Source organism: Microcaecilia unicolor, chromosome 11 (assembly GCF_901765095.1).
Source record: "Microcaecilia unicolor chromosome 11, aMicUni1.1, whole genome shotgun sequence".
Classification (NCBI taxonomy): Eukaryota; Metazoa; Chordata; class Amphibia; order Gymnophiona; family Siphonopidae; genus Microcaecilia; species Microcaecilia unicolor.
Window position 1 is genome coordinate 126946177 of NC_044041.1, and position 23010 is coordinate 126969186.

The window sequence follows — 23010 nt, forward strand, 5'->3', positions numbered from 1 at the left end:
TTACAGTAGACACATCTGGAACAGGGTTTATGTCCTCCTTCAGCTGAACTCATGCGCTTGTTGCACTACCCCAGACTGTTGTTGCAGCAATTCCCTCGTGTTTTTTGCTCTTGTGTATACGAATAGCGGGTTTTCTTTGAAATTAAGGAAAATATATACCAATGTTTGTTAATTATGATTGAATAAAAGAAAAGTGATTAGTGTAACCACATATAAAGTAAAACAAAAGAAAACATCAAAGTGATGATGAAAGGAGGTAGGGAGCGTTGCAGTGCTGTGATGATGGCTAGAACATATTACTAAGAGTAGCCTAGCTGGTGTAATAGCACTGTTATATTAATAATATTCAGAATATAAAGAAAAAACATATATATTTGTATAATTTCACTGTAAGAGCATTACAAAAAAAAGAAAAAAAGGTATATAACAGTTTCTTTTAGAATAAATACGATAGTTAAAATTTAATGCCAAGTACAGAGTGATGCATTTGGGGTGTAGAAACCCAAAAGAGAGATACTGAATAGGAGGGGAGAGATTAGTAAGCTCGACTCAGGAGAGAGACCTTGGGGTGTTGGTGTCGGAGGAAATGAAGATGAAGAAACAATGTGACAAGGCGACGGCCGTGGCCAGAAGGATGCTAGGTGGCATACAGAGGGATATAACCAGCAGAAGAAAGGAGGTGTTGATGCCCCTCTACAAGTCGTTGGTGAGGCCCTACTTGGAGTATTGTGTTCAGTTTTGGAGGCCGTATCTTGCTAAAGATGTAAAAAGACTGAAAGCGGTGCAAAGAAAAGCTACAAAAATGGTATGGGATTTGCATTGCAAACCGAAAGATGAGAGACTTGCCGACCTGAACATGTATACCTTGGAGGAAAGGAGAAACAGGGGTGACATGATACAGACGTTCAAATATTTGAAAGGTATTAATCCGCAAGCAAACCTTTTCCGGAGACAGGAAGGTGGTAGAACTAGAGGACATGAATTGAGGTTGAAGGGTGGCAGACTCAGGAGTATTGTCAGGAAGTATTTTTTCACAGAGAGGGTGGTAGATATGTGGAATGCCCTCCCGCGGGAGGTGGTGGATATGAAAACGGTAATGGAATTCAAACATGCGTGGGATAAACACAAAGGAATCCTGTTTAGAAAGAATGGATCTATGGAATCTTAGCGGACATTGGGTGGCGATGCCAGTATTTGGAGAGTAAAACCGGTGCAGGGCAGATTTCTACAGTCTGCGATCGTGACTGAATAGATATGGATGGTCTGGAGTGTAAATTTTAAGGGGCTTCGACGGTAGCTTCAGAACTTCTAGTACAAGAACAGTGCTGGGCAGACTTTTACACTCTGTGCCCTGAGAAAGGCAGGGACAAATCAAACTCGGGTATACATATAAAGTATTACATACCATGTAAAATCAGTTTATCTTGTTGGGCAGACTGGATGGACCGTTCATTTACTATGTTACTATCAAGGGCATTTTCGAAAGAGAAGGCCGCCCATCTTCCGACACAAATCAGGAGATGGGCGTCTTTCTCTCAGGGTTGCCCAAATCGGCATAATCGAAAGCCGATTTTGGGCGCCCTCAACTGCAGTCCGTCGCGGGGATGACCAAAGGTCACGGGGGCATGTCGGAGGAGTAGTGAAGGCGGGACTGGAGCATGCTTAAGAGATGGGTATCCTCGACCCATAATGGAAAAAAGAAGGTTGTCTCTGATGAGCATTTGGTCAACGTTACTTGGTCCATTTTTTTTCACGACCAAGCCTCAAAAAGGTGCCCAAACTGACCAGATGACCACCGGAGGGAATCGGCGATGACCTCTCCTTACTCTCCCAGTGGTCACCAACCCCCTCCCACCCTAAAAAAAAAATAATTTTTTTTTGCCAGCCTCTATGCCAGCCTCAAATGTCATACTGTTAAAAGAATTAATTATTATACTCACGAATCCCAAGAGATCAAACAGGCTTAGACACAAACACGTTTATTTCTTGCAAGAAATAGACAAAAATCCAACATCAGTCTGGAGGTTGTCTGACTCAAACCCCCCACCTCTCTCTGCTCTTATAAACCTTTCCCTTACAATGCCTACGTGCAGTTCCACAGTGCCTACGTGTCTCATCACAAATACATTTTAACATGTTACAGTTCTAGAGTGTTAGTAAGGTATCCGGCCAAAAGCATATGTAAGAACATTCAGTTCTACTTACAAGATCAGAGCACAACTGTTCCTCTTTTTGGAATCTACATTTACTTAAAAATTGTAAGAATGATTAACCCTATATTAGCAAAACATTTTCTCTACACATACCCAGCTCCATGACAGCAGTATGCAGGTCCCTGGAGCAGTTTTAGTGGGTGCAGTGCACTTCAGGCAGGCGGACCCAGGCCCACCCTCCATACCTGATACACTTGTGGTGGTAAATGTAAGCCCCTTAAAACCCACCTGAAACCCACTGTACCCACATGTAGGTGCCCCCCTTCACCTCTTAGGGCTATGGTAGTGGTGTACAGTTGTGGGGAGTGGGTTTTTTGGGGGGGAGGGTTGGGGGCTCAGCACCCAAGGTAAGGGAGTTATGCACCTGGGAGCAATTTGTGAAGTCCACTGCAGTGCCCACTAGGGTGCCTGGTTGGTGGTCTGGCATGTGAGGGGGACCAGTGCACTACAAATGCTGGCTCCTCCTATGACCAAATGCCTTGGATTTGGCCGTTTTTGAGATGGGCGTCCTTGGTTTCCATTATGGCCGAAAACCGGGGACGACCATCTCTAAGGTTGACCATCTCAACATTTAGGTCGACCATCTCTAAGGTCGACCTAAATGTTGAGATTTGGGCGTCCCCGACCATATTATCGAAACAAAAGATGGACACCCATCTTGTTTTGATAATAGCGGTTTCCCCGCCCCTTTGCTGGGACGCCCTTAGAGATGGTTGTCCCCGTTCAATTATGCCCCTCCCCGTAATGCAGGCACTTATGCAGGTCTGAATATCACCAGACAAGTTCCAGCAGCTCTCTATGACTCAGATATTCAGTGCTGCTGCCAGGATTCAGCCCAACATTAAATATCTGGGTCAAATTTAGCCAATGGCAGTCGGCACCTATGAAAAAGCTGACTTAAGTGCTACTCAGACAGCACAGGCAGGACTCGCGCAGGAGACATTTTGGATGGCAGGGTTTGGCATCCCCTTTAACCATTAAAGGAGAGGTGGTCTGATCTGAAAGTGAGGGGGCTTAGGTCCCCCACCCCCCATGGATACACCACTGCAAAACGGTAAATCATTGCAAAACCAGGCTGACTGATAAGGAAAAGATGAAACATGTATGGTTTTATATTTCAAGCCCTTAACACTTGGAAAGTATAACATTAAACAGTCTTGCATTCAAGATAATCTTTTATCAGAAGATAAAAGTATCATTGTACTCATAATATACCAGGACATACATATAAGATTTTAAAAAGCATGTATCCTAATTTAAAGAAAATTAGAGTCTCAACAAGCAACCAGTGAAGGCACCTCAGAAGAATGGAAGCAGAATAAAATCTTTTTGTATGACACAATAATTGAATTGCTGTATTCTGTAAAGTTTGTACCTGAATCCTTAACTGTTTCGGACAACCCGCTTAAAGTAAGTTACAGTAGCCAAATAGTGAAAATATATAAGCATGTACAATGTTTTTCAAAAAATGATCAAACAAAGAAGTTGCACAAGGTAAAGCATATTCTCAACTCTAGTTTATAAAACAGAAAATTAGATACAGTTTTGTAACTTGTGTGGTTTATTCACAGCTGCTCCATCTGTTGAAGAAAATAATTAGAAAAAAAAGCAAAAAAGAAAAAGTAATAAGCAATAAAAGAAACTAATGTTAGTTAAGAAAATGATGTTTTCTTTGGTGACATCTTCTGCAATGAGACAATGGAAGAAGGAAGGCATACAGGTGTGTAGATGCACCAAAACCAACCAGGTAACCAGGCACCTCCCACCAGCATTCAAGCACAGCAGACCTCATGAACACAAATGTACAACATATTGATGCATTTCAGGGAGAAGGGAAAGGAGAACCTGAAGTCAAACCAACATAAGTCAAAGGTGGAGAAAACTAGAAGGACTGGCTCAGGGCAACATAGGGTCATCCTGCATTCTTGCTCACATTCATATTATCTTGGAAACATTCTGTAGAGTGCAGGGGAGCAAGATGGGGTGGACAGCGTTCAGAGGGGAAAGGAATCTATAGGTTTTGTTCTACCTTGTATAAGGTCTCTCCCTCAACACTGTCTCACCTCAAGGAGCCATTATTTACAGCATGTCTATGCACCACATTTCCCAACTTCTCCCCCCCACCCCCCACACTTATTCTGGATGAGTTGTGCCTGGTTCTCTTTTGGGATAGCAGTAGTCTGTGAAGCATCATGTTCCCCATTTGACAGAAATGGGAGCTTGAGCTGAACAGCAATCTCCCTCCCTTTTCCTCCTCAGCATTCACTTTGGTTCTCTTTGCTCAGCAGTCTTAACATTGGGATGTCCATGTTCTCTTGTACTTCGTTAGTGTTGTTGACATCACACAGCCATTTTCTTTTAGAACGTGATGCACTTTATAAGAAATAAAGAAGCATAAAACAGATAGAAAAGTTATAAGTTGCAGCGTTTTTTCATTTAGAAGGAATCTGGTCAATATTCAGACAGCAGCGGTGAGCATTTCTTTAAAATGTTGAGCTTTGCTGGCTAAATTAGACTCAGATACAGTATGGCCTCTATCACCCGATGTAAACGGGACTGAGCCATTGTCGGATAAATGAAAAGTCAGATAATACAGAAAACAATAGTAACCCCTTAAAAATGAATGGTATACTTTATGCATAAAAACAGTCATAAAGTATCTGTATTTAAAATATTAACACTAACCAGCAGCATGTGACGCTGGAAAACAGGAAAAGAACCTAAATGCTTCTTAATGGCAATGTGATGACATCACAGGGGGGGGGGGGTCTGTCAGATATGACAGATGGTCGGATTAGCGAAGTTCGGATAAACGAGACTGTACTGCATTCAAAGCAGGCAAATCTGCCCTTATATGAAAATCTTGCAGTAGACTAATACCATGAGGATTCAATGTTCCACCTGCATAACTATTATGCAGATGCAAAGTTAATGGGGTAAAATACATGTGAGGCACTCCCCCTTTACCCTGAAGCAAAACATGCAGTCACTATAGTCAGCATGCAGGGAGGTGCAGATTTTCAAAATACATTTTTTTTTCTTTTGCAGTTAGATATCAGTCATGGAAAATGTGCTGAAAATTGTCCCATCAAGAAAGGAAAGGGATAGAGGGGCATAATCGAACGCGAACGCCCATCTCCATGGGCGTCTATGTCCGAAAACGGGTACGTAAAGAGGTGGGACAGACTGTATTTTAGAAAAAAATGGACGTCCATCTTTTTTTTCGATAATATGGTTTGTGCCGGCCAAATGCATCGGATTTGTGCGGATTTGAGCTAGGCGGTATTGTTTTTCAGCGATAATGGAAACCGAAGGCATTGGGTCGTGGGAGGGGCCAGGATTCGTAGTGCACTGGTCCCCCTCACATGCCAGGACAGCAACCGGGCACCCTAGGGGGCACTTGTAAAACGTAAAAAACAAAAGTAAAATACCTCCCAAGTCCATAGCTCCCTTCCTTTGGGTGCTGAGCCCCTCAAATCCCCCCCAAAACCCACTGCCCACAACTCTTCACCATTACCATAGCCCTAAGGTGTGAACGGGGCACCTACATGTGGGTACAGTGGGTTTTGGGGGCGGTCTGGAGGGCTCCCATTTACCACCACAAGTCGAACAGGTAGGTGTGGGGATGGGCCTGGGCCCACCTGGGTGAAGTCCACTGCACCCACTAACAACTGCTTCAGGGACCTGCATACTGCTGTCATGGAGCTGGGTATGACATTTGAGGCTGCCATACAGGCTGAAAAAAAAGGTTTTTCAAGTTCTTTTTTTTTTTGGTGGGAGAGGGTTAGTGACCACTGGGGGAGTCCAGGGAGGTCATCCCTGATTCCCTCCGGTGGTCATCTGGGCAGCTGGGGCACTTTTTTGGGACTTGTTCGTGAAAAAAAAGGGTCCAAAAAAAGTGACCCAAAATTGCGGTAAAACCGCCTTTCTTTTTTTGATTATCGGCCGAAGGCGGCCATCTCTCCTCGGCCGATAACCACGCCCCAGTCCCGCCTTTACCACGCCTGCGACATGCCCCCGTCTACTTTGGTTGTTCCTGCGACGGAGTGCAGTTGAAGACGCCCGAAATCGGCTTTTGATTATACCGATTTGGTCGCCCACGGGAGAAAGACGCCCATCTCCCGATTTGAGTTGAAATATGGGCGTCTTTCTCTTTCAAAAATAAGCTGGATAGTGAGCCAATCAGGAAATTAGTGACACATGTATGTGACAGGAGCCAATCACTGGAACATGTAAGGTTTGACAGAAACTGGTAACCAGTGTGTGGTAGAAGCCAGCTGCTGTAACTAAGAATACATATGTGTTAGCAGGGCAGGATTAACTCTGGTGGGCCCTAGGCAAACATGCATGTTAAGGGGTTAAAAATTGTTTTGTATTATCCTAGAAATAAGGTTTAATCCCTTGTCCAACAATTCTGAAGAGAAATTAAAAATAGTCAGAATGCATGCTTGCTCAGACCCTATCAATTGCCAGGCTATAGGCCGCTAATGATGCCATATCTTCTGAGACACTGACAGAGAGAGGTAAATGAATGGTGCTAGTTGATGACAGAAGCAGCTGATAATAACACCTCTTATCCTGTATTGGCTGACTGTGCAGCCACAATTGATATCTTTCCTGTATATCCGGGCATTGGCAGAGTCAGATAAAGGCATATCAGACAGATCCCTGCCCTCAAACTTTTGGATCTAGGCACATGCCTGGTTTGCCTATGTTTTAATCTGCCCTGTGAATGATATGAACTAGTCATCACTAGTCACATGTGTGTGACAAAAGCTGGTCAGTACTGCAAGTGTTGTGTGTTTGACAGGAGCTGAAATTAAGATAGCAAATAGTGACATGAGGACTCCTCACCGTATCTCCACTTCCTGTATGGTTTCAGGCAAAGGCTGGTCCTTGGTTTCTGGAAGACAGTAGCTAAAGAGGGCACCGAGGAAAGCTGCTGCACCATAAATGATGAATGGCAGAGAGGACATATACACGCTGGTCATTTTCATGATGGGAGACAAGGCAGCACCCACCCGGGCCATGGTGTGCCCCAGCGATAATCCGGTCTGTCTGCGAGAGCAAAGAAAGAGGAAAAACTTCAGGGCTTCATACTGAAAATGATTTAAATGGGCAGGAGAGGCTCCTGCCCACTTAAATCGCACTGAGTATGTTGGATTGGGATATTCAGCAGCACCTACCCAGGCAATACCACTGAATATCCCCTCTGACCACCGTGGCACTCCCAAGTTAGTACCGGTGCAGTCCAGGAGCAGAGTCTGGGCAGAGCTGGGAGATACATGGGCACTGGCTATATTCAGTGCCAGTTCTTGCATAGCTAACTGCTTAGAGTCCTAACTTTGACCAGTTAGTTATGTGGGTATGGCACTGAAGATTGTCAGTGCCTGTGTAAAGTCTACAATATATATGAAACAAGATACTAATCTATCGCCAATAAGCAATTGCTTGAAAACTATGATAGTCAGAAGTTCACAACCATGTGTCACAATGTAATCTTAAATTTGATCTTAGGGGGAGAAAACAGGTCTCATATCATCACCCGGGCTTTCCTTGCAACTTCTTACACCCAATATTAGGGTATTGCCCAATGGTGTCCTCATGTAATCATTGACAGAGATTTTGTTGACAAAACTGAAATGGCTCCTGGTTCCAGTTGTTGTATCCGGTACTTCCGGCTCATCAGCCCTTTAAAAAAACGCCGCCACCAGTTTTCCAATTACACGGTGGCGTGCATGATGTGCTGGTAAGCACAAGCTGGGTTTTTGAAGGTATTCAAGTTCACTTGGACAGTGTGGTATTTTATTATTGCTCTCTCCAACAGGATAGCACCAGACTAAAGACAGGACCAGCCGTGATCCCTTGAGAAAGCATTCCGCGAAACGGGTGCCTGTCGGGGCCCACTGGCTGACACAGACCTGGACATTTCAGATAAGTCTGACTGATTTTTGGTGCTTCATTAGTCACCTTAATTGCCACCTTGAGACATATTGCAAGACACTGCAGTGTGCACATCAAGCACTTATTCGGGATAAGAAGAAATACATTTTAAAAAATGCTTATAGAAATCAAGAAAAATTAAAACTTGAATTTGGTAGGAAGGGGTTCAGTCAATGATTACACGAGGACACCACTGGGCAATACCCTAATATTGGGTGTACGAAGTTGCACAGAAGCCCGGGTGATTATATGAGACCTGTTTTCTCCCCCTCAAATCAAATTTAAGATTGATGCATTGTGACACATGGTTGTGAACTTCTGACTATCATAGTTTTCAAGCAATTGTGTAAATTGTAGGCATTGCCAAACAACTAAATATTCTCCAAATCTATTTTAGCAGCCACTGCAGTGGCGTACCAAGGGGGGGGGGGGGGCGGTGGGGGCGGTCCACCCCGGGTGCACACCGCTGGGGGGGGGGGGGGGTGTCGCGCACCTGTCCGCTACGTTCGTTCTGTGCTCCCTCTGGCCCGGAACAGGTTACTTCCTGTTCCGGGGCAGAGGGACAGAGGGAGCATGGAAACGAACGAAGCAGAGAGGCACGCGGCACCCCCCCCCCCCAGCAGCGTGCACCCGGGGGGGCTCTTTCACCGGGGGGGGGGGGGGGGGTCACGCTGCACCCGGGGGGGCGGGGCGCCCTGGGTGTCAGCCCCCCTAGGAATGCCACTGAACCACTGCCAGTTGAATTTTAACCCATAAATTTAAATCATAGAATGGGTGATATCACAGGAGGCCACAGAGCCACTTCACAGCCTTTGTGGACCTAATAGCATCTCATTTCTCTGCTGTCACACCTTGGGTGTTGTCTTAAGTTTGCCAATTTAATTAACAAATTAGTTCAGCTGAGTTTTCTCTGGGCTCTGATTGGCCAAGATGTTCAAAAATCAGCCAGAAGTTGCTGGAAATATTTAGTCTCAGAGTGGGACTGTGAAGAGTAAGAGCATTTACACTGAGACCCTGTTCAAGCCTGTAAGAAGTTAAATTTTCCTGAACTCCCCAGGAACTACTCAGGTATTGAATAAGTGTTTAGTTTTACATTGATACCCGTTTAATTTACCTTTTATTTGCTAATTATACCCTATTCCTCCATTCTCTGTTCTACCTTGTTCTGATTATAAACCTATTAGTTTAGTTTCCCCCTAAACCCACCTCCCCTCTTCCCCCATTCTCCATCTCTGTTAATGGCTCTCACATCCTCCCTGTCTCCTCGGCTCGTAATCTTGGTGTCATCTTTGATTCCTCTCTCTCCTTCTCTGCACATATTCAACAGATCGCCAAAACCTGTCATTTCTTTATCTACAACATTAGCAAAATTCGCCCCTTCCTTTCTGAATACATAGTAACATAGTAGATGACGGCAGAAAAAGACCTACACGGTCCATCCAGTCTGCCCAACAAGATAAACTCATATGTGCTACTTTTTGTGTATACCCTACCTTGATTTGTATCTGTCTTTTTCAGGGCATAGACCGTAGAAGTCTGCCCAGCACTAGTCCCGCCTCCCAACCACCAACCCCTCCTCCCACCACCGGCTCTGCCACCCAATCTCGGCTAAGCTCCTGAGGATCCATTCCTTCTGAACAGGATTCCTTTATGTTTATCCCACGCATGTTTGAATTCCGTTACCGTTTTCATCTCCACCACCTCCCGTGGGAGGGCATTCCAAGCATCCACCACTCTCTCCGTGAAAAAATACTTCCTGACATTTTTCTTGAGTCTGCCCCCCTTCAATCTCATTTCGTGTCCTCTAGTTCTACTGCCTTCCCATCTCCGGAAAAGGTTCGTTTGCGGATTAATACCTTTCAAATATTTGAACGTCTGTATCATATCACCCCTGTTTCTCCTTTCCTCCAGGGTATACATGTTCAGGTCAGCAAGTCTCTCCTCATATGTCTTGTAACACAAATCCCATACCATTCTCGTAGCTTTTCTTTGCACCGCAACAATTCTTTTTACATCCTTAGCAAGATACGGCCTCCAAAACTGAACACAATACTCCAGGTGGGGCCTCACCAACGACTTATACAGGGGCATCAACACCCCCTTTCTTCTGCTGGTCACACCTCTCTCTATACAGCCTAGCAACCTTCTAGCTACAGCCACCGCCTTGTCACACTGTTTCGTCGCCTTCAGATTCTCAGATATTATCACCCCAAGATCCCTCTCCCCATCCGTACCTATAAGACTCTCACCGCCTAACACATACGTCTCCCGTGGATTTCTACGCCCTACGTGCATCACTTTGCATTTCTTCGCACTGAATTTTAATTGACAATCCTTAGACCATTCTTCTAGCTTCCTCAGAGCCTTTTTCATGTTTTCCACTCCCTCCTGGGTGTCCACTCTGTTACAGATCTTAGTATCATCCGCAAATAGGCAAACTTTACCTTCTAACCCTTCGGCAATGTCACTCACAAATATATTGAACAGAATCGGCCCCAGCACCGATCCTTGAGGCACTCCACTACTCACCTTTCCCTCATCCGAGCGAATTCCATTAACCACCACCTTCTGGTGTCTGTCCGTCAACCAGTTCCTAAACCAGTTCACCACTTCGGGCCCTATCTTCAGCCTGTCCAGTTTATTTAAGAGCCTCCTGTGGGGAACCATGTCAAAAGCTTTGCTGAAATCTAAGTAGATTACGTCTATAGCTCGTCCCTGATTCAATTCTCCGGTCACCCTATCAAAGAATTCAATGAGATTCGTTTGGCACGATTTCCCTTTGGTAAAGACGCTGCCAAAACCCTTATCCACACCCTTGTCACCTCTCGCTTGGATTATTGCAATTTACTTCTCACTGGTCTTCTGCTCAGTCATCTCATCTCTCTCCTCTTCAGACTGTCCAAAATTCTGCAGCACGGCTTATTTTCTGCCAAAATCGTTATACCCTGTAAAAAGGACACACAGGAGAAATGTCCGCAAGCACCTCTCCGTGCTGTCTGCTCTCGACCTGCACCTCTCCGTGCTGTCTGCTCTCGACCTGCACCTCTCCGTGCTGTCTGTCTTCACCCACACAAGAGACCTCCTCTGGAGACTGATGCCTTTTCCACTCAGCTTCACTTTGAGTTCTCTAGTCCCCCAGAACCTGCCTGTAGTCAGTGGGCCCTTCTGCACACTTCCCTGGGGATACAATTATTGCCTGGGTCCCACCAACCCTTTGCTCTTCCCTTGGTTTCAACTTTCAGACACTGTTATTCAACTGTCAAGGGTAGCAGGGATTCTCTGATGTCTTTGTCTTCAGGGGGTTATTCAACAACAAGGTTCCATCTGGGATAGTACCCTTTGTAACTCCCACAGGGGTGCTCTGGTGTGCAGTGGCCCTCTAGTGGCTCCAGCCCGGCCTCACCAGCCTTTTGCCTCAGGGAACCACCTTGAAACCAGACTTCTCTGTGACTGCCTTGATTCAGGCCTCTAGGTTTGGTCCTCCCCTTTCCCTCAGGGAGACCTCTTCCTTAACCTGCAGTCCTGGCCCAGCCTCCCCGCTGTATCACCTGGTAACCGACCCACCTTACCAGTTCTTCTGGTGGGGCCCCCAGGTCACCCTTCTCTGGAAGATAGCACAGCTTCCTCTGTTTGCAAAAATATGCAAATTAGCTGGTTGCATGTAAATTCAGTTTATTATCTAGGTTACAGTCTTGTGGGCCTGACTTGCCCACTATTAATCTGTTACTGCGATTCACCCCCCCTGAGACCATTTACTGGGGACATCTGGGTCTCAGGGTATAACAGCCTCCTCCCCTGGATAGGACCTTCTTTATTCACATTAACCTTACGGTCCTATCCTCCACCCCACGGCTGTTTGTTCTTTTTAAACCCCTCACAGTTCCCATATCAGTAGCAATTGTTCATAATACTAGCACCCAGTGCCTGGCCCCCACCAGGTAAGTACCTCTCTGGGTTTGGAGGGAACCTTCTCCTGACCTCTCTCTTGAGCTCCACTTCAGCAAGCCTCTTTCCTCGGTTCCCGGCTTGTAATTCTCCAGCTCTGGGTGTTGCAGGTCCCCCCCCCCCCCCCCCCCCCCCCATCTTCTCCCCTCTCCCTTGGCTAGAGGATGCTTTTTATAGGGTGCCCAATAATCCACTCCACCTTTCTTTAGGCCTCTCCCCCCCTGCTTCCAGAGAGGTCCGCACCCAGAACTTTCTCCACCTATCCAGCTTCCACTCAGAGAGTCCCCCTGGTGGCCTCCCCGGGAAGTACAAGTCCTATGCCAGGAGCACCCCCTAGCTGTTCCTTCTGGTCACTACCATGGACTATACTCTTTGGCTCCCTCTAGTGGCCAGATCAGGACATTTTAGGTTTTCAATGGGAGAGCGCCCTCTGGCGGCCTCCTCATGTAAGGGCAGACACTGTGGTTATCACAACCCACACTAGCCTACTCCTCAACTCACTTCACTGGCTCCCTGTCCGCTTCCATATACAGTTCAAACTTCTCTTACTGACCTTTAAATGCATCCATTCTGCAGTCCCCCATTACCTCTCCACTCTCGTCTCTCTCTACATTCTTCCCCGTGACCTCCGCTCGCTGGACAAATCGCTCTTGTCGTCCCCCTTCTCCTCCACTGCTAACTCCAAGCTTTGTTCCTTTTCTCTCGCCGCACCTTATGCCTGGAATAAACTTCCTGAGCCTGTATGCCTAGCTCCATCTCTACCTGTTTTCAAATCTATGCTGAAAACCCACCTTTTCACTGCTGCTTTTGGCTCCTAGCCACTACTCATTTGCCTCCCCCCTTGTTCCTTCTCACCCAGTACTTCCCTCGCCCTTAATTGTCTTGTCTGTCTGTATTATTTTAGATCGTAAGCTCTTTTGAGCAGGGACTGTCTCTCTGTGTCAGGTGTTCAGCGCTGCGTGCGTCTGGTAGCGCTATACAAATGCTAATAATAATAGTTTATTAACTCTGTTATCCTGGACTTACTAAGAATCCTAGTGGCTTGTGTTTTGAGTCTGTGGGTGCTTTCTAGGAACTGTGGGACCCCTGGGATTGTGGCCCCAGTTTCCTTAGAAGCCAACGGGGAGATAACTTCCGGGTGAGAGATTCGTCCAGAGGCAAGAGAAAACCAAACGCGATGGGGTGGAGGGTATGCCAGAGTATAGCACATGCACAGGTGAGGTAGGCCTGAGCAGTGCTGGGTTGCATCCTTTAGGTGGCTGCAGGGTTAACCTTAGCATGGAAACCTGACAGTCTCCCAGAAGTACATGGTTCGGTGTGGTGTACTCTTGAAGGATACTACTGAAACCCGGCTCCAGCCTGCAACTTCGGCTCATATTCTGCATTCCCTGCTCCAGCTTGCATCCTCTGCCCCAACCTGCATCATCTGCTCCAGCCTGCATCATCCTCTGCTATGCCCCTACCTGCATCATCTGCTCCAGCCTGCGTCATCTGCTCCAGCCTACATCCTCTGCTCCAGCCTGCATCCTCTGCTCCAGCCTGCAGCTTATACACTAGTCCTGCAACCTCTACTCCTGTTCCAGCCTTCAGCCTCAGCTCCAGCTGCCTCACCTTTGTTTGTGACTGTTAGCTAATGTCTAGGACTGCCCGTTCCAGCCTTCAGCCTCAGCTCCAACTGCCTCACCTTTGTTTGTGACTGTTAGCTAATGCCTATCTGCCTGAGTCACTACATAGCTCCATTTCACATTCTCCTCCTAGCACGGTCCCTTCCCAATCTATTCCTCCACCCGAAGCCACTATGCACTACAACTATACATTGCCCTTTTGTTCATTTTATTACCTCACCATCTCTCTTGTCCTCTTCCTCCTTCCTTGCTTTCTGCCTTCAACACTTCCCGCCCATTCTGAGTTCATCTCGCCTTCGTCGCCTTCATCGCCACTCCTCTCCTACTCTCCTCCGCACTCTCTTACTCCTTCTTCTTCTCTCTGTTGGAGACATCAATCCCAATCCTGGTCCCCCTCACCAACCCTTATCATATTTGTACAGGTCGCACCGTGACCTCTCCAATCTCATCTCTATTCCTCTCCTCCCCCCTCTTCTCTGTCCTTCTCATGCGTCCTATGGAATGCCCGCTCCATCTGCAACAAACTTCCCTATATCCATGACCTTTTTATCACTCGTAGCCTCCATCTACTCCCGATAACTGAAACTTGGCTCTGCCCTGATGACTCTGCTTCAGTCGCAGCCCTCTGCCATGGTGATTCTCTCTTCTCCCATACTCCTCGCCCTATTGGCCGTGATGGTGGTGTTGCTCTATTACTCTTGCCCTCTTCCAAATTTCAATCTCTTCCGCCACCTCAGTCTCTCCGTTTTTCTTCCTTTGAAGTCCACTCCGTCCGGCTATTCTCTCCTTTGCCTCTTCGAATAGCAGTTATTTATCGTCCCCCTGATAAATCCCTTTCATCCTTTCTCAGCGACTTTGATGCTTGGCTTTCCTTCTTTTATGATCCTTCCTCTCCCTCCCTCATCCTTGGCGACTTTAACATTCATGTTAATGATCCCTCCAACTCTTACGTCTCTCAGTTCCTCACCTTAACATCCTCCTTCAATCTTCAACTATGCTCCACCTCCCCTACCCACCAAAATGGTCACTGTGTTGACCTTATTTTCTCCTATAACTGCTCTCCCTCCAATTCCTCTACCTCAAATCTCCCCCTTTCTGACCATCATCTAATAACCTTCACACTTAAACTTCCTCCCGCCCAATCCCGTCCAATCTTAACCAATTTATCTAGGAATCTCCAGGCCATTGACCCTACTACCCTATCCTCCAATGTCTCGAACCTCTTCTCTACCACTACACCATCCAAATCTGTCAATCATGCCGTCTCTTCCTACAATACTATTCTATCCTCTGCCTTAGACACTCTTGCACCTCTTAAGCCCCGTCCTATTAGACGTACCACACCCCAGCCCTGGCTAACCCCTAAAATCCGCTACCTTCGTTCTTGTACCCGTTCTGCCGAATGCCTCTGGCTGAAACCTCATGCCCTTGCTGACTTCTCACACTTCAAATTCATGTTGACCTCCTTCCAATCTGCTCTCTTGCTTGCCAAACAGGACTACTACATCCAACTGACTAATTCTCTAGGCTCAAACCCTCAACTTCTCTTCGCCACACTAAACTCTCTCCTCAAGGTGCCTCCACCCCCAACTCCCCCCTCACTATCTCTCCAGACCCTAGCCGAGTTCTTCCACGACAAATTCATGTTGACCTCCTTCCAATCTGCTCTCTTGCTTGCCAAACAGGACTACTATATCCAACTGACTAATTCTCTCGGCTCAAACCCTCAACTTCTCTTCGCCACACTAAACTCTCTCCTCAAGGTGCCTCCACCCCCAACTCCACCCTCACTATCTCCCCAGACTCTAGCCGAGTTCTTCCACGACAAGGTTCAGAAGATAAACCTCGAATTCTCTACCAAACCACCCCCACCTCTCCCTCCCCTTGTCCCTCCCCTTGTCCGTTCCCCTATTTCCTCAACCCCTCCGTCCTTTTCCTCCTTTCCTGAGGTCACTGATGAAGAAATATCACATCTTCTCTCCTCCTCAAAACAAACTACCTGTTCCTCTGATCCCATTCCTACCCACCTTCTTAACACCATCTCTCCTACTCTCACCCCTTTTATCTGTCATATTCTCAATCTCTCTCTTTCCACTGTGACCGTTCCTGATGCCTTCAAACATGCTGTGGTCACACCACTCCTGAAGAAGCCTTCACTTGAACCTACTTGTCCTTCCAACTATCGACCCATCTCCCTCTTCCCCTTCCTTTCCAAGTTACTTGAACGTTCACTGCCGCTGTCTTGACTTTCTCTCATCTCATGCTGTTCTTGACCCACTTCAATCTGGCTTTTGCCCTCTTCATTCAACTGAAACTGCACTTACAAAAGTTTCCAACTACCTGTTCCTGGCCAAATCCAAAGGTCTCTATTCTATCCTCAACCTTCTCAATCTATCCGCTGCTTTTGACACTGTTGATCACAGCCTACTCCTTGATTCGCTGTCTTCATTTGGATCCAAGGGCTCTGTTCTTTCCTGGTTCTCCTCCTACCTCTCGCTTCGCACCTTTAGTGTACACTCTGGTGGATCCTCTTCCACTTCTATCCCTCTACCAATCGGTGTACCTCAGGGTTCTGTTCTTGGTCCTCTCCTGTTCTCCATCTATACTTCTTCCCTTGGCTCTCTGATATCATCCCACGGCTTTCAATACCATCTCTATGCTGATGAAATCTCAACCAGCATCCAGACCAATGGCTCAGCCTGCCTATCTGATATTGCTGCCTGGATGTCTCAGCGACATCTCAAACTTAACATGGCCAAAACCAAGCTTCTCATCTTTCCCCCAAAACCTACCTCTCCTCTCCCCCCTTTCTCTATTTCGGTGGATGGCACTCTCATTCTCCCTGCCTCATCAGCTCGTAACCTTGGGGTCATCTTTGACTCCTCTCTCTTCTTCTCTGCTCACATTCAACAGATTGCCAAAACCTGTCATTTCTTTCTCTATAACATCTGTAAAATCCGTCCCTTCATCTCTGAGCACTCTACCAGAACCCTTATCCACACTCTGATCACCTCTCGTCTTGATTATTGTAACCTTCTTCTCACCGGCCTCCCTCTTAGCCATCTCTCTCTTCTTCAATCAATCCAAAACTCTGCTGCGCGACTCATTTTCCGCCAAAGTCACTATGCCCACATTAGCCCTCTCCTTAAATCACTTCACTGGCTCCCTATCCGTTTCCATATTCAGTTCAAACTTCTCCTATTGACCTATAAGTGCATTCACTCTGCCGCTCCCCAGTACCTTTCCACTCTTGTCTCCCCCTATGTCCCCCCTTGAGTACTCCGTTCTGTAGATAAATCTCTCTTATCCGTCCCTTTCTCCTCTACTGCTAATTCAAGACTCCTTTCCTTTTGTCTCGCTGCACCTCACACCTGGAATGGACTTCCCGAGCCTGTGCGTCTGGCCCCGTCTTTGGCCGTTTTCAAATCAAAACTCAAAACCCACTTCTTTACTACTGCTTTTGACTCCTAACTTACTTGCCCTGTCCTTTATCCTCATCTCTCTATTCCCTTATCCTTAATTGTTCTGTCTGTATACTGTCTTATCTAGATTAGTACATAAGTAATGCCACACTGGGAAAAGACCAAGGGTCCATCGAGCCCAGCATCCTGTCTGACAGCGGCCAATCCAGGCTAAGGGCACCTGGCAAGCTTCCCAAATGTACAAACATTCTATACATGTTATTCCTGGAATTGTGGGACTGTCTTTGTGTATGGTGTACAGCGCTGCGTATGCCTTGTAGCGCTATATAAATGATAAGTAGTAGTAGAAACAGGACATTTGGGGAATCCCAATAGAGAGGTTTCAACAATGGTAAAAGAAAGCCAGGAGTATTTAAGGAGAGAGCAGGGTAAAGGATGCACATTATCCCCATAAACTTCTAAGCAGCATATAGATGCAATGAAAAAACACAATTTGAAATGTCTGTATACAAATGCTACAAGCCTAAAAAATAAGATGGGAGAGTTAGATTATATAGCACTAAATGATGAGGTGGTTACAACAGGCATCTTAGAAACCTAGTGGAAGAAAGACAATCAATGGGACACTGTGTTAACAGGATACAAATTATATCGCAATGATAAGAGTGGATTAAATTGGAGGGCAGGGGGTTGTGCTATATGTTAAAGAGGGAATTGAGTCAAACAAAATAAACATTATACATGAAACAGATAGCAGTGCGGAATCATTATGGTAGAAATTCTTTATGTGATGGGAAGGAGTATTCTGGTAGGAAAAGCTGGCAAATTGGGCAACAAAATAATAATGGGTGATTTCCATTACCCTAATATTGACTGGATACATATTATATCAGGGAGCACTACGGAGATAAAATTCCTAGACTTAATAAATGACTGCTTCTTGGAGCAACTGGCCCAGGAACCGACTAGAGGGGGAGCTAGTCCTTAGTGGAATATAGGGCATAAAATAGTAACATAGTAGGTGACAGCAGAAAAAGACATATACTGTCCATCCAGCCTGCCCAACAAGATAAACTCATATGTGCTACTTTTTATGTATACCTGACCTTGATTTGGATCTGCCATTTTCAGGGCGCAGACCTTAGAAGTCTGCCCAGCACTAGCCCCACCTCCTAACCACTGGTGCTGCCACCCAATCTCTGCTAAGCTTCTGAGGATCCATTTCTTCTGAACAGGATTCCTTTATGTTTATCCCACGCATTTTTGAATTGCGTTTCCGTTTTCATCTCCACCATCTCCCTCCGTGAAAAAATACTTCCTGATATTTTTCTTGAGTCTGCCCCCCTTCAACCTCATTTCACGTCCTCTACATAAGTACATAAGTATTGCAATACTGGGAAAGACCAACCGTCCATCAAGCCCAGCATACTGTTTCCAACAGTGGCCAATCCAGGTCAGAAATACCTGGCAAGATCCCAAAAAAGTACAAAATATATTATACTGCTTATCCCAGAAATAGTGGATTTTCCCCAACTCCATTTAATAATGGTCTATGGACTTTTCCTTTAGGAAACCGTCCAAACCTTTTATAAACGTCCTCAGCAAAACTTGGGTGTCCCCTTTGATAATGCCCCTCCATATCTTTTTTGAGATGTGGCAACCAGAATTGAACACAATATTTGAAGTGCGGTCGCACCATGGAGCGATACAAAGGCATTATAACATCCTCATTTTTGTTTTCTATTCCTTTCCTAATAATACCTAACATTCTATTTGCTTTCTTAGCCGCAGCAGCACACTGAGCAGAAGGTTTCAACATATCATCAACGATGACACCTAGATCCCTTTCTTGGTCTGTGACTCCTAACGTGGAACCTTGAATGACGTAGCTATAATTTGAGTTCCTCTTTCCCACATGCATCACTTTGCACTTGCTCACATTAAACGTCATCTGCCATTTAAACGCCCAGTCTCGTAAAGTCCTCTTGTAATTTTTCACAATCCTCTCGCGATTTAACGACTTTGAATAACTTTGTGTTATCAACAAATTTAATTACCTCACTAGTTACTCCCATATCTAGGTCATTTATAAATATGTTAAAAAGCAGCGGTCCCAGCACAGACCCCTGAGGAACCCCACTAACTACCCTTCTCCATTGAGAATACTGACTATTTAACCCTACTCTCTGTTTTCTATCTTTTAACCAGTTTTTAATCCACAATAGAACACTACCTCCTATCCCATGACTCTCCAATTTCCTCTGGAGTCTTTCATGAGGTACTTTGTCAAACGCCTTCTGAAAATCAAGATACGCAATATCAACCGGCTCACCTTTATCCACGTTTGTTCACCCCTTCAAAGAAATGTAGTAGATTGGTGAGGCAAGATTTCCCTTCTCTAAATCCATGTTGACTTTGTCTCATTAATCCATGCTTTTGAATATGCTCTGTAATTTTGTTCTTAATAATAGTCTCTACCATTTTGCCCGACACCGACATCAGACTAACGGGTCTATAATTTCTCGGATCTCCTCTGGAACCTTTTTTAAAAATCGGCGTTACATTGGCCACCCTCCAATCTTCCGGTACCACACTCAATTTTAAGGATAAATTACATATTACTAACAATAGGTCTGCAAGTTCATTTTTCAGTTTTATCAGTACTCTGGGATGAATACCATCCGGTCCAGGAGATTTGCTACTCCTCAGTTTGGATAGAAGGGGAGATAGACCACAGACACCAAAGACAAGGACGACAATCTTGATGCTTGACAAGATTTATTGATCAAAGACTCAACACAATGCTGTGTTTTAGCCCAACAGACTGCATCAGGAGTCTCAAAATCTCCAAATATGAAACTTTTCAAATTGAGTTAATGAGTTGGTCTTAAAAAATACCTATGTTGTAACAATACGAGCTTTCAAATCTGATTGATAACATGCATCAAGATTGAACTCCTTGTCTCTGGAGTCTGTGGTCTATTTCCCACTATTTCCCCTTCTATCTGTTTACTCCCGTGGGACCATAGAGTTCTCTGCCCAGGCGGATTTCTGCTGGAATATTCTGGTCCAAAACTTTGGAACATGCTACCGCTCAATACAAAAACTGAATCTTCTTATTCAACATTTTAAAAAATTCTCTCAACTTGGCTTTTCAAAACATACCTTCAATACACGAATGCCCTCAATGCCTATCACTTGCTCAGTTTACTGAGCTTTTTTTTTTCCTCTCTCCGCTTTTTTATATTTTATTTTTCCTCTTTGAGTTTTGTTATAGAGGGCCATAATCGAACGGGGGTGCCCATCTGTAAGGGCGGCCATCTCTAGGGCTGGCCCCGTAAAGAAGCGTACCCGACTGTATTATCGAAACAAGATGGGCGGCCATCTTTCGTTTCGATAATACTGTTGGGGACGGCCAAATCTCAACATTTGGGCTGCCCTTAGAGATCGCTGCCCTTAGAGATAGCCGACATTGGGTTTTGCCGATAATGGAAACTAACGGCGGCCATCTCAAAACCGGCCAAATCCAAGGCATTTGGTCATAGGAGGAGCCAGCATTTGTAATGCACTGGTCCCCCTCACATGCCAGGACACCAACTGGGCACCCTAGGGGGCACTGCAGCGGATTCAGAAATTGCTCCAAGGTGCATAGCTCCCTTACCTTGTGTGCTGAGCCCCCCAACCCCCCCCCCCCCCCAACTGTACACCACTACCATAGCCCTAAAGGGTGAAGGGGGCACCTAGATGTGGGTACAGTGGGTTTCGGGTGGGTTTTGGAAGGCTCACATTTACCACCACAAGTGTAACAGGTAGGGGGGGGAGGGGCCTGGGTCCGCCTGCCTGAACTGCACTGCAGTACCCACTAAAAACTGCTCCAGGGACCTGAATAGTGCTGTGATAGAGCTGGGTATGACATTTGAGGCTGGCATAGAGGCTGGCAAAAAAATGTTTTAAAATTTTTTTTATGGGTGGGAGGGGGTTGGTGACCACTAGGGGAGTAAGGGGAGGTGATCCCCGATTCCCTCTGGTCGTCATCTGGCCAGTTCGGACACCTTTTCAAGGCTTGGTCCTGAACAAAAAGGGACCAAGTAAAGTCGTCCAAATGCTCGTCAGGGTCGCCCTTCTTTTTTCCATTATCGACCGAAGCCGGCCATCTCGTAACCAGCCCCCGTCCCGCCTTCGGTACACTGCCGACACGCCCCCTTGAACTTTGGCCGGCCCTGCGACGGAAAGCAGTTGAAGCTGGCCAAAATCAGCTTTTGATTATGCCAATTTGGCCGCCATTAGGAGAAGGCTGGCCATCTCCCGATTTGTGTCGGATGATGGCCGCCCTTCTCCTTCGAAAATAAGCAGGATAGTGAACCACATTACCTGCATAGTGAACCAGCATTTTTTTTTTTTTTAACAATTTGTGGTATTATCAAATTGTTGAAAAAAAAAAATTATAATGTCAGGCTGTGCCCACATACTGCCCCGGCACTATCCAGACAGTGCTGAGGTGGTGTGCAATGATATTCGGCGGCAGTATTTGGATAGTACTGCGAATATCAGAGGATAGGCCCAACAAATTAATTTATCTGAGTAAATGGCTTTGAATATCAGGTCCTGGGTTGCTCTGGATTTTGCAGCCTTAGACCCTTACCTGATGGTGGTGGGGTAGAGCTCCGAGGAGAACAGGGTAATAGAGCTAAAGCAGGAAGCAATGCAGCCTTTGCCAAACACAGCCAGTGACGTGCGTAGGATCTTCATGTCTATGAGGAGAGAATAGAAAGACCAGTTTTGTGTTTTAATACACTTAAAACATTTAAAAAATGGATATTGATATTTAAAAAATATATATCAATCAAAACCAAATAAAGCATCGATAATATTAAAAAAATGTACATTAAAACTAAATTAAATTACCATAATGGTATTATAGTTACATAAAAAGATGTATATTCCCATAGGTATTTTATTTTTGTTACATTTGTACCCCGCGCTTTCCCACTCATGGCAGGCTCAATGCGGCTTACATGGGGCAATGGAGGGTTAAGTGACTTGCCCAGAGTCACAAGGAGCTGCCTGTGCCTGAAGTGGGAATTGAACTCAGTTCCTCAGGACCAAAGTCCAGTATTGCTAACACAATTCTACAACCACATAGTACTATTACTTAAAACAAAGCTCATATAGTAGGTTTGGTCTAGTATGATGTGTAGTCCTTTTTGTTCAGTTTATTCAATAAATTCTGTTATATAATTTTTATTTTTGTAATTATAATGGGTAGACTCCTGATGCAGGCCAGTTGTTTGTGTTTGTCTGGTTGACTGCGAGGGATTTTGTCCTTCTGTTTCTGTATTGGCACTGAATATTGCTCAGCACTAGCATAACTTCCAGGTCATTGGTTGACCTGGTTATTCAGTGCCAGTGCCCACGACATAGCCCTGGTACTGAACATCAGCTTGTGGCAGTCAGTGGCTTTAACACTGCTAACTGCTGGGGGCTTAACTTCTTGGGATAAATTTAATACTCCAATTCAGTCAAGACGTTTATTTAATAGTAATGACTTTAAATTAGGTGTATAGTTGTTACTTCATTTTTTTTGGCAGGGAGTTCATACAATGAATGTATTAAGTACATATATTTTTTATTTGACACTATACAACATCAGCACATTTAAGATTCTTATATGTTGTTATTTGCACAATGGATGTTTCCCTGAAGGGTTGATTAGAGTGCATTGTGATGAGATAACACACAGTAAAATAGCAAATGATGGCAGATAAAGACCTACATGATCCATCCAGTCCTCCCAACAAGGTGGCCAGGGCTGCACCCACTATTCTCTGCGAGCCCCAGTCACCCATGTTTAAACTCTGGTTG

General features: G+C 45.5%; 1 protein-coding gene across 1 annotated transcript in view; it reads right to left on the reverse strand.

The window, feature by feature from the left end:
- Positions 1 to 2959: 2959 nt before the first annotated feature.
- LOC115480789 (solute carrier family 22 member 6-A-like) overlaps positions 2960 to 23010 on the reverse strand; it is an 88317-nt gene continuing 68266 nt past the window's right edge. Inside the window, exons 9-11 of the mRNA XM_030219690.1 lie at positions 21791 to 21899; positions 7068 to 7271; positions 2960 to 4586 (exon numbers count right to left, since the gene is read on the reverse strand). Of these exons, the coding sequence (XP_030075550.1) occupies positions 4469 to 4586; positions 7068 to 7271; positions 21791 to 21899 (431 nt within the window). The 3' untranslated portion in view covers positions 2960 to 4468. The remainder of the gene's footprint in view (positions 4587 to 7067; positions 7272 to 21790; positions 21900 to 23010) is intronic.